Here is a 12,680-nt window from a genome sequence, read left to right as displayed (position 1 = left end):
CCTCACCTGCATAGAGATGTAAAACAACAGCACAACCAACAGACATGGTACAAGACATACAATAAAGTAACACCTAGATACTATCGCTGAAGTAGTATTATTTAATCCGACATGTACTCTGTGTTGAAGATAAGAATATGGGCTTTCTGTATGGAAGTGAATCTCTGAGTACCTGGAACCAAGCTCCTGTATTTTTTTTGTGAAAGTGCACTTGTGCATGTAAAGTTTATCCATAGAGAAATTGCTCAATAGTGGTTGTGGAGAGCCGAAGAGGCGCCCTCCTAGAGCACTGTGTCCAGCGCCAGGAGACCCAAAGCCCCAGACGCCCAAAGAGATCCCAAGAGCGAAGGCACCAAGTAGGGGCCAGCCCAGGAAATCCGAACCCTACCAAGGGAGGAGGAGAGACAGCCCCGAGGAAGTCCTCCAGCCACCGCAATGGCGGAGCCCCCGGGCTCCGCTGGCAGCCAGCCACCCCGAAGTGAATCCCGCCCTGGGCTCCATGGATCCGTGGCTCCTGGGGTGCCCCACCCCCGGCAGGGCCCCCAGCCGGGCCCCGCAGAGCAGCCGCCAGGAATGAGCCAGTAGCCACCCGGGCATCCACCAGTACAGCGGCGAGCCCAGGCGCCAGCCAGCGGAGGGAGAGCAGGATGGGAGGAATTGGCTCTGCACTTGGCAGAGACTTAAAATGTTCTTGGGAGAGGGAGCAGTTCAGACCCCAGCTGGGAGAGAAAAATAAATAAATAAAAACTCACAGTCTCAATCACGCCTTCCCACCCTAGTGCCCCTAGGTTGGTCCCGGGATTATTGGATTCCTTATTGGGTCATCCGATCCAAAGCAGGATTAGCTATACTTCTTATACTGAAACAAGGGGCTGTTCCAACAGTAATGTCCGGGCTACCATCACCGGGTCGGTCACTCCCACTGGCTCCCTGTTTCAACTACGTGCTGTGCTGTAGTCGACCAAAATCCCGGACGATTTTGAAATTCCCCCGGACGTCTTTTTAGGTATGAAGGTAGGACATGTCCAGGAAAAAAAGGACATCTATTCACCCTACTATATCAACAATTAGATGTTTTAGCCTAACCAATGTTACACACCCTATTCAGAGACCTTAACAAGCAGCACCAAATACCCTATAGAATCATTCTATCACCCTTTAAACCTCAGAATATTGCGACTGTTTCTTGTTATACGAGTTCATTCTTTGAATTTTACTATTTTATTCTTACTATGTTACAGCCTATTAAAAACTAAATTCTATATAGTATATATTCTATAGTAAAAAAGGTAAGTATTAGTTTCCCTTGGATAAAACTTAAAATACATGTTTTCTTTGTAAAGGCCAATATGAAAACATGATCCAATTAAATAGTTAGTCATTAAATTTTTGCTTATAAAAAAACCCAATCTGGTCTAGAGGGTTTTTACAAGACTTTCTATCGAACCCTAAAATCCATGAAATTGTGTGACTTCTAATTTATTTGTTTTTTTCACAACTAAAACAAAACCATTACGGAAACTACATCCAGGATTACCTTTAATTCTGTTATATTCCTCTATCTTAATGTATGTGTCTACTTAGAGCTGTCATTTCACTCCAGTAATATGGCCATCGCTGGAACTGGTAAATTTAACACCAATTAAATAGACAAAGCAGTTTGTCACGCCTACTGCTCATTAGTTAATTAAGGGGCTCTTACTGGCAACACCTGGCTCCTTTTCTGCTGAGACACACTTTTCTATATTATAAGAGTTCTGATGGCATTTTAGTGAAAGGATTTTTATCAAAAACCTAATTAATGTGCAAAAATTACAGTATGGGGTCCCCAGGAACTTGGGGCAGTAGGCAATTGCCTAGTGTTGCCCAATGGTAAATCCCTCCTGCTCATGGTATTGAATCTACACAGCTAAAACTCTCAAAATGCATGTAGGGAGTAGTTTAAATAAAGTTGCCCGTATGAGTATTTATTATGTGTGTGCCCATTTGGCAGATTTCTGACTAAAACTGGATAACATTTTTCAGGATGAACTCTTACTTTCTCAGTAATTTATCAGTTCTGCTGTTTACTCCATTAAGAAGAGCTCCCCTGAAGGCACCCTTACCAACCTTCTCAGAGGATCTGTGATAAAAGCATCAATCAGGTCCAGTGTGTACAGTTTGTTCTTCATAAGTTAGCATGTACACACATCCATTATTAATGCTGTGTGTAAACCAGCCTGTAAAATGACTCATTCTTTCTCTTCTTTCCCTGGTGGCTCCCACAGAGCGATGAGTCAGAAACTGGGAGCAGTCTGGGTGAATATTAAATAATCCTGCTTTTGAAAGGGGAGCACTCTCTTTTCAGTCTTTTGTTACAACACCTCAGAATCATAACTAGAAGAAAAACGGTACAGTTTGTTTTGGCATCAGTGTAATGACTCCAGCATCAAATTCGCACTAAGTGTAAACAGAAGAAAAATAGAGGCGCATGTTTAAAGCTATTTTTGACATCAGTGAGAAAATTAGAACGCTAACAACACATTCCTACATGGATACAGAGAACTTTTCCCCAGAGTGGGAGTCAAGACACCTCCTACTCAAATATCAAATACCTGGTGCCATGACAACTCCAAGGCTGCTTCTGCAATATTCAAATTGGGGCTGAAAGTATGACCCATTACTATCTGTTCAGTTCATCTGATTTATAATTCACTTCTTAACTTGCCTGTAAAAAAAAACCTCAATTGTCCTCTGTGCCAGACTTATGTCTGGTCTCCAGCTCTTAAAAAGGCACAGTCTGTCATGAAATGAGGACAGATGGACCCAGTATTCAAGGCGAGACAGTCAGTAGGAAAGTTCAAAAGGTTTATTAAAATAAAAACAAAACAAAAGTGGAGCTGTGGCTCGCGGACACTGCAGGCGGGGGGCGGGGCACCGCCCAATCTCAGACACTCTGGGGCAGAAACACAGGTAAGTGACCACGATCAACTGATAGGAGATTATCTGTGTTGGTCACTTACCTGGTTTAACAGTCCAGACCACAAGTGTCCCGAGTGCTGCAGTCCCAGAGATTATGCTGGAAGCTGATCCTGGTCAGGGATCCAGAACAGACAGAAACCGGCAGGATCCAGATCAGGCAGGAGCAGAAATAGGTGGCAGGATCCAGACTTCCAGGCATCCACAGGCTTCCAGGAGGGTTCAGAGTCTGACTGGGACCAGAAGCATGACCAGGTGGTCACGCACAGGAGCAGACAGGATCAGGTGCAGACAGGCAGGCTCAGTGGAAGAGGGTAGCCGAGACAGGACGTAGGAACCGGAACTTGAAGCAGGACTTTAAACTGGTCTCCTCCCTGGAGCCAGGCTTACTTTGATAAAAACTGAACCTCCCCCCATAATGAGCCAAAAACCCAGAGGACTCCACGGGGGAGGAACAGTGGACAATCAGGAGACAAGACAAACACTAAAACCCTCTTTCCACTGGCTGCTAGGATCCAGGACATGAACCAAATAAAACTGAACAGAAAGACTGACAGAAAGACAAGCAATGATCTGGCACTGAATGCTCAGGCTGAACTGAATATAAACTAGAGAAAACAGGTGAGAGGAATAAATTATAATGAGGCAGGGAGGGAAAAACGACAGGTGAAAGGAATGACTAATTAAGGGAGAGCAAACAGGCCAGATCATGACACAGTCCTGTTGTATACAGATAAAAAAAAGACCAAAAACTATTTGAATATGGTACATATACACCAAGTGTCCAACCTGGTTGTGTTTTGATAGTATTTCTTTTGTCTAAATTGGATTAAATATGCAGCTGCATAATAGAGTACAACCATCCTACACTGTATCACAATGAATGGATTTTTATCACAATGCTCAGTCTTTATTTGCCCTGAATTTGAGCAGGTAAATTAGATGATTTATCAATGATGAGCATTTTTGCCCTTAAAGAGACATTTTATAAATTTTTACTGAAAAATATATTTAAAGTATTTTTATTTGACCTCTTACAACTAAAACATCGTTCGTTGAGCAGACTGACGCCTTGGTAGTTCAAGGCAGATGCATCTATAAGCCTGTAGCCTGATCCTTTGGGTCAGAAGTTACCAACACAGTGTGGATCCGACCACAAGCATGTTAAACGTGTTAAATGGGTCCAACCTTGCAAAAAAAAAAGAAAAACTTTATACCGAAGATGGGTTTTTTGGATACTTGGAAGCGATCGGCATCCAGGTCAACTCACACATCAGTGGCGACTCTACTTTACGTGAAAAGAATAAAAACAAAAACTTTGTCAAGAACGAGTGCAAGCTACGAGAACGAGCAGAAGATAGTTGCAGTTCCGTGTTTTGGCCACAGGTGGCCGTATCATTAGAGAACTTCTTAATTTCTCTCTAAAATAAGAAAATCAGATATTATGCAACTGAAAGATGATAATGTTATTTGTTCCTATTTCATTTCTTTTCCGTACACTGGAATACTTTAAATCCCTTTTAAATCTCTTTAAATCCCTTAACAGATTTGAGAGCTGACACAAGCTTCTTTCTGAAGGTCTCTGACAGCTTGTTGGGTCTAAACAAAATCAGAAGCACCATATACCCAACGTCTGAGATTTAAACAGATCAATAAACCTTTAAAAAGATATACCTCTTTTGAACACCAGCTCTTATTTACCTTTGTGTCATTTCAACAGGGAATTGGGTTGTCCTCCTTATATATTCCTAGTTACTGTTGGGATCCTCAGGCTTGTCCACCAGAGGGCGCCGAGGATCCTTTTCTGCTATCTTTGTTTTTCCCTTAGGGTTGGAGTTACTGTGGGGATCTGGAGATTACCCTCTGTCTCCAGTAGGATGCGCTGTGGGTCTTCTGGAGCTGGAACCTTCCTGCACACCTGTTCCTAATCCTCTTATCAGAAGACCTCAGTATTTAAGCTGCCTTCAGACCTTGATTCCACGCCGCAGTGTTGATCTTAGTTGGTTAGCTTCCTGAGCCTCTGTTACAGAAGATTCTTTGTTATCTCAAGTGTGAGATCAGAATCTAATTCTTCCTTGTCTCTGCCTCACAGGAATCCTGTCTCTTCGTGAAGGCTCTGGATGAGCTTAACCTCCTGTCTCTTCGTGGAAGCTCTGGATGAGCTTAACCTCCTGTCTCCTCGTGAAAGCTCTGGATGAGCTTAACCTCCTGTCTCCTCGTGAAAGCTCTGGATGAGCTTAACCTCCTGTCTCTTCGTGGAAGCTCTGGATGAGCTTAACCTCCTGTCTCCTCGTGAAAGCTCTGGATGAGCTTAACCTCCTGCCTCTTCGTGAAAGCTCTGGATGAGCTTAACCTCCTGTCCCTTCGTGAAGCTCTGGAAGAGCTGTCTCTCTGGCAACCTGTCTCTGGCCTGCAGCTCTGGGAGAGTTGCATCACAGGAAGCCAATCCCAAGCCTGAAGCTCTAGGAAAGCTAACCTGCTAATCTGCCCTGGTGAGCCAACCCAAGATTCCTACATGGTTGAAACCTGAAGACTTCTGTGGAGTTTCCCTAGAGGTTCCCATGTGGATTATCCCCTGTTCTCTGCGTCGAGCTGGAAGCTCAGATCCTTGCTAGCCTAGCTAAGCATACAGCTAGAGGCTTAGCCCCTCATGATCTCTGTTATCCAGCCATTCCCCGTTCCCTGCACAGACCCCAGTGAATCAGCCTCCTGCCTGAACTGTTATTCACGTGCTTGTGCCTTAAAATAAACTCTTTGGACTTTTTACCAGTGCCTCTGTGTGTGTTCTGCATCTTGGGCTTTACTCTAAGAGAACCCATCATGACAGTTACAAATGCCATCTTTCAACACCTTTTAGAGAAACTTCCAAAGTTAATTTAATCAGTCTTAGTATTTATTTCTAAAAAGCTCCATCCTTGTATTTGTTAGTTTAGGAGACAAGTAATAAGGATTTTCATCCAGAGTAGATAGAGTCACATATACATCAATGTGGCTGTAATTTTGTACACAGTTCTCCATATTCAGTAATCTAAATCCCAAGAAAACCATCTTATTCACCTAAATTTCAGCAAGCATGAGCGTTTTAGTCTTCTTTGGAAGACCTATGTGTCTCTTGCTTCACAGTTCATCTGGCACAAACACAAGATGAGAAAGGCAGAGGAAGAGAAAAACTGTCCTTTCAGGGTTCCAAATAAAGGAAACAAATAAAGGAAACAAACCAACCAGAGCACAGAGGATAATATTTCTAAATCAATAGGTGATCTAATTTGCATATTTATGTATAGTAAAACAGTTGTCCATTTAAAGTAGAGATAAACCGATTCAGGGATTTTTAAAGCCCATGCCAATGCAGATTATTGTGAAACCAGTTTAAACAATTCCTTGATTAATGCTGCCTCTATATTTTCGGGCCGATTTTTAAAGCATATAATGCTTTCTCTTCCTCCTTATACATAATTAAATGGGCATGAAGGAGCAGCAATCTCAAGGCATGGCTGCTGAAAGCACCGATCGGCAAACAAGCGCACGTGTTGGCCAGTATCAACATAAAAAAAAGAAATTTGCAATATCACCCCATTTTACCCAGCAGCAGTAAGAAACTGACTTTCTCACTCTAGCCTCTTAAACTGGGTTTGGAGCTACAGAGAAGGGAAGAGTTAAAAGGCGTAGAATCATGCATGCAAGTAGAGCTAAGATTTTTTCCTCAAAATTGTAGCATCTTGCCATAATTTATCTTAGAGAAGCAAGCTTCCACGCTCCTAAGAACAATGAAACAGAGAAGTTAAATATTACAAAGCTTGTGTTTAGTGCAAATGACTATAAAAAGAAAACTTGCCGGTATCAGTTTTAAAATAAATTGTGATTTTGAGTTTTGGTCAAGTTTTTTAGACCTGATCTCTAATTTAAAATAATTTAAGTATAAAACAGACTATATACGGTAGATTATTTAGGAGTGCACATGTGTGCTTAAAAACCTTCCCAAACTAACCCAGCACTTAAATATGTTTTTTGAATGGAGTGATATTTGCAAATATTCCTCTTTGTAAGAACTATGGATTAATCTTGATCTCCATCCTATATAATGTAAAAACACACACACAAAAAGCTTAATCATCCTTAAACATGTGTGGAAGTAACTCAGAATATGGGTTGATGTAGGCAGCATAATTTGTTGTATAATAACTGACAACCACATATGTAGGATAAGCCATTCCATAAACAATACAAAACATTTTCTTTGTATTTATCCCATTGTTTTTTATTCAAATAAATTAAATGCTACAACTGGGGATTTGTGATTTTCTATTTTGATTATTTGTGAAATAATCACAAATAATTATACTAATACTAAACTGAAAACTATTTAGCTTTCAATGCCACCATTTGTTGAACATAGATAATAGTGCATTTGTTGGAGTACACCTACATAATTACAGCCACTTGAAGTGCTTCAGGACAACAAGTGGTGTTATGTTGAACTTCATGTTTGTTTTCATTCAGCCTCCAAAGGCGGGACTTCATAATCTTGTAATAAAGTTAAGAGCTGCATTGTATTGAAATTGTGTAACTGAAAAGTGCTCAACAGATGGAAGGATGAAATTTAATGAAACCATTGAACAGCATGAGGGAGAAGGCTTGCAGTGGTTTTACACATTCATTCAGTATTAGGATGAAACAGTGCTTACCGAGCCATCCGGCGCCAGAGTTTGGGACACACATGTCCGTCTCCGCACTAGGCAGGACGAACCCCACTACAAACACTTCCACACCATCAGACATGAGCGCCAGTCCGAGAACAAAGAAGAGTTGCCACTGGAACCTCCCGTGGCCGCAGTCCTGCATGATCAGCTCATACTGCTGAGCCAATTCCTCTTCATCTGCCAACCTCTCATTTTCAAGTTCCTTTTGACTCTTGAGGCTGTCTGAAACCGGCTGGCCAAGCGCCACCTGCCCATCGCGGGGTTTCCCTTCGTTGTAGGCTGGTACACCTTGATACTCTCCCTCATAGACCTCATCTTCGTCATCGTGACCCTCAGTTGCATCACTGGATGCCCCGTCTTCATCATTGGCTGCATTGTCACCATATTGACCATCTGGCTGAGTGTAAGCATTGTAGTTGTCCTCATCCTCATTTTGGAAGCGATTGTAGCTCCGTTGGGCTGAGTATTCATCAGAGGCATGATCAACAGCTTTGCTGAAATTTTTGGCAGCGTGCCTCTTGGCTTCCTTTGCGATGTCCTTGGCACCTTTGACCAAGGAAGTCCTGTTGTTAGGTGCTTCATCCATCTTTGCAGAGAGTTGGCACTAAATGTCTTATTTCCGTTTTATCACTTTTTTATTGCACAATGTACAGCAAATTAAAAATGTATGTTTTCTTACTGGTACTCTTTTTAGGATGGGAACCAGTTGCCAGGTAACTTATGGTTAAATAGTCCTTTCTAGTTTAATTGGATGGAAACTCTTCGGTCCTGTCAGAACTCAGTACAGGGAGTCTGTGGAGACATAGAAACAAACAAAGAGAAAGTTTAACTTGATAACTCCCACATTTCTTTGATGTAACAGTCTCTGTAAAATGCCTTTAGATGACATGTTGGGAATCGGCGCTGTACAAATAAACTGAATTGATTTGAATTAACAGCTGAGTATTTCTGTTCCACACAGCAATCCAAACCTTAAACTGAAACCTACTAAAAAGAGCAATCTGACAAGAGTAGATTTGCTGAAACTGAAAGGAGGGAGGGAACACATTATTAACCAAAAACACACATAAAAATTTCACAACTTTTTAAGATCTACTCTACTGCTTTCCAACGTGCGCTCGTTGGAAAACAAAATAGATAGTCTCCGACTCCAACACTCTTCAAAAAAGCAGATAAGTACGGGATGGTGCTGTTGGCCTAGAGGGGCTGATGCTGTATCGCGCCGATAGAAAACAAAGAGCTCTGCGTGAATGGAAACTTCTCTGACACTGTTCCCAGACAATCTTTGGCATCTAGAGGGGAAACACAGCCCTCTGCAGGTGAAAATGAGGAGAGCACTCTAAATGCTTTCCTGCCAAATGCTGAAACATCCCCAACCGGCTCCTCCCGGCCCACTCCAGCTTCACACCTTCTCCAGGATCGTCTGTCGCTGCTAAACCTGCCGATGGCACCACTGCTGCTTCAACCACGTCAGTCTCTTCAAAAGGGGGCTACCACCCTCACATCATTGTCATTATCATCCTCTTCCTCCCCTGAGCCAGGAGAAGCAAGTGCTTCAGGAGCTGGAGGCAGTAGTAGCAGCTTAACAATAACTGCTGCTTGTCTTATCAAGGCTGCACTTAAGAGTCTCATGCTCTGCCAACTGAGCTAGTCAGGCTCAATTTCCTGTTTTCCAGGGTGCTTTCAAATCAACAGGAATAATAATATGGTTATTATGTGATCAACTGGATGATGATTATGGATGTATAGATAGATAGATAGATAGATAGATAGATAGATAGATAGATAGATAGATAGATAGATAGATAGATAGATAGATAGATAGACAGACAGACAGACAGACAGACAGACAGACAGACAGACAGACAGACAGACAGACAGACAGACAGACAGATAGATAGATAGATAGATGCTTTTCATCACTTTGTGACAAGTATATCATGTCAAAGACCCTTAACAGTAAAAATCCCAAAGATACGAGAATTTTCGTCAGTCTCCAATCCCCCCACGGTACTTATCAACTCACGAATCCCTTTTCAGATGTAAATGCACCATTAGCGCTGTGGCTGGAGAACAATTCCACCCCCTTCAGTTTCGGTTTCAGCTAAAGTCTCTCTCTTTGAGAGTGTTTTACCTGAGAGCAGGGGGGAATCATATTTGTAATGAAATATAACTAGGTCTACATCATCAGTGTCGCCAACAGCGCAATGATTTCAGCGGAGCCAAAAGCGCAGCGATCAGACGATAACTGATCTGTACAATGAAAATAGCTGCATGAGCTGGAATGCTCAAGAAAGCAAGAATAGTTATACAATAATGACCATTTATACGATAATGACCGTTATTTATTTGGGGGAAAATATAACTCAAGCGATCTCTCCTCTGCTGCAGACATGCAGCCAGCATCTGCTGCAGTAAAGTTGGCAAAAATATTCACAGATTCGGCTTTTCCAGATCAATAACTCAGCAGATGATTTATTCTACAAAACAGACACCAGAGCAAGACAGTGAGCTACAACCGTAGTTTCCTTAAAGGCACACTATGCAACATTTTTCAGTTAATTAATGTGTTCCATGCCGTTTTGGATGATTAAATGAGTCATTTCAGGTTGAACAAAGGTATTCTCGGCCGCCCTGGTGGTCTGTGGTGGAAAAACCGCACTTGCAATTGCAGGAGCACCGACCCGCACCCACAGGCTCAGAAGTCTCGCGAGAGTCGTTCTTGCTTTACGGCGAGAACTGCTACACGCCCCCCGTTAAAAGCATGCTCGTTGCTAGCACAGTGGCGATCTTTGTGCAGTTATCATGGTGGAACCAGCGTGAAAACAGCTAAAGCCCATGTCGGAGCAGGCAAGAAAGAGGAAAAGGGCTCCGGACAGAGAGCGGGGTCGTACACGGGTGAACATCGGGCAAGCTTTTTCAAAATGGCGAGAGCTAAAATAAAAAGAATGCTGCAAGGCTGACGCGGACCTCGCATTTCTGCTGATGCGATTGTAAGTAACATTGGAATGGTTTCTATCTCTCTGTGTGCATGTTCATACTTTCACTGTGTTAGTCATTCGTTGCGTTCGCCTGTCTGCTAAGCTCAAAACAACCGCGCCTGGATTGACGGAGAAACCAGTAGAACAGCTGTGCATATTTACGGCAGTGCACTTTTACTTTCGCGCTCTGGGGGGAGCCTCGCTGGAAAATCAACACCGGTTGCATAGTATACCTTTAAAACGAGTCTCTGGTCATGTCACAGGTTATTTGCATTACAACAAGGACAGTTAGCAAGGTAAGGCAAGGCAAGGCAAATTTATTTGTATAGCACAATTCAGTACAAAGACAATGCAAAGTGCTTTACATGATTAAAATACAGGAAGATAAAACAGAATCAAAGCAAGTAGGGAAAAAAAAGGAAAACTGAAATTCTCTGGGATATCTAGTGTTAACTACACTGACATTTTAAAGAGTTCCCATTAAAGGCAAGGTATGGCAAATTATATATTTTTATTCCATCAAAACCAAAGAAATGGTCCTAGGTTTCTTTCTCAATATGTGAATATAGCTCAAACATCTTTTTGATGATCAGCCTTCTAAATACCTTCATCCAATGTGTTGGACCATTGTTCTTAATTGAAAAGGTGTTTCTCTTTCTATTCTACTAATACAATATGGAAAAGGATAAAAAGAAATGACCAAAACCAAGATTGGCGATTTTTGCTTTTGACAGGACGGTGCTGTAAACTTGTGGACAACGGAATTCAACGTATTTTGTAAAAAAATATATATAGTTTAAGGGATTTAAAAGGAAAACAAACAGAACCTGTAAACTGTAGGCCAATAAATTACATCTATTTTTTTGTTTTTCCAATAAAAACGATTGGTGACGATTACAGAAAAGATGAAATGTCAAGAGTGGGATTTGAACCCAAGCCTTCTAAGGGAGACCAGAAAATTATAAGCAGGTAAAAATTGATACAGTTGACTCTGGCGCCTTGGACCACTCTTCCATTCTGACTCTACATTTGTTAATCACAGTGGATAATATGAGAAGATGACTCAATATTCTATGAGATTTGGCGTATTAATAAATGCACAGCTGGGTAGTATTGCAAAAGCAGCCTGTGGTTGAGCAAGCATCAAGGACAATGTGATGCTATTGATCAAGAGTTTGCACAAAACCAGAAGCTCTTCCACAAAGTGCATATATGCAGTCAATGAGTGGGATGACAAGCCAGACTGCTATTGTAACACATCAAAACTTATTTCCCTACCAAGCACAACACTTGCAAAGTCCACAAAGATTTGAAACACCTAACATGGGACTTGAACCCATGACCCTGAGATTAAAAGTCTCATGCTCTGCCAGCTGAGCTAGTCAGGCTCAATTTCCTGTTTACCAGGGTGCTTTCAGATAACCGGCAATGATAATATGGTTCAGAACGTAACACAAAGCAAAAATGTGATTAACTGGATGATGATGATGGATGGTTTGATGGATGAATGGATGGATGGATGGATGGATGGATGGATGGATGGATGGATGGATGGATGGATGGATGGATGGATGGATGGATGGATGGATGGATGGATGGATAGTTAGATGCTTTTCACCACCTTCAGAGTCAATGTTAAACAAACTTTGTGACAAGTATATGATGTCAAAGACCCTTAACTACACTGACATTTTAAAGAGTTCCCATTAAAGGCAAGGTATGGCAAATTACATTTTTATTCCATCAAAACCAAAGAAATGGTCCTAGGTTTCTTTCTCAATATGTGAATATAGCTCAAACTTCTTTTTGATGATCAGCCTTCTAAATATCTTCATCCAATGTGTTGGACCATTGTTCTTAATTGAAAAGGTGTTTCTCTTTCTATTCTACTAATACAATATGGAAGAGGATTTTAAAAAATGACGAAATCCAAGCTTGGCGATTTTTGCTTTTGACAGGAGGTGCTGTAAACTTGTGGACAGAGGAATTTAACGTATTTTGTAAAAAAATATATAGTTTAAGGGATTTAAAAGGAAAACAA

General features: G+C 41.7%; 1 protein-coding gene and 1 non-coding gene across 2 annotated transcripts in view; both read right to left on the bottom strand.

Moving 5' to 3' along the window:
• The window catches only part of LOC119788294 (synaptic vesicle glycoprotein 2C-like), a 120,547-nt gene that overhangs the window by 82,833 nt on the left and 25,034 nt on the right, over positions 1-12,680 (bottom strand). Inside the window, exon 2 of the mRNA XM_038292543.1 lies at positions 7,644-8,450. Coding sequence (XP_038148471.1) covers positions 7,644-8,244 — 601 coding nt within the window. The 5' untranslated portion in view covers positions 8,245-8,450. The remainder of the gene's footprint in view (positions 1-7,643; positions 8,451-12,680) is intronic.
• trnak-uuu lies at positions 11,955-12,027 on the bottom strand. Its single transcript has one exon. It is a non-coding gene; the product is annotated as a tRNA-Lys (tRNA).

Source organism: Cyprinodon tularosa, unplaced genomic scaffold, assembly GCF_016077235.1.
Source record: "Cyprinodon tularosa strain WSP-4 unplaced genomic scaffold, ASM1607723v1 ctg313, whole genome shotgun sequence".
Lineage (NCBI taxonomy): Eukaryota > Metazoa > Chordata > Actinopteri > Cyprinodontiformes > Cyprinodontidae > Cyprinodon > Cyprinodon tularosa.
Note: the sequence above shows the minus strand (reverse complement) of the source record. Positions and strands in the feature narration are given on the sequence as shown.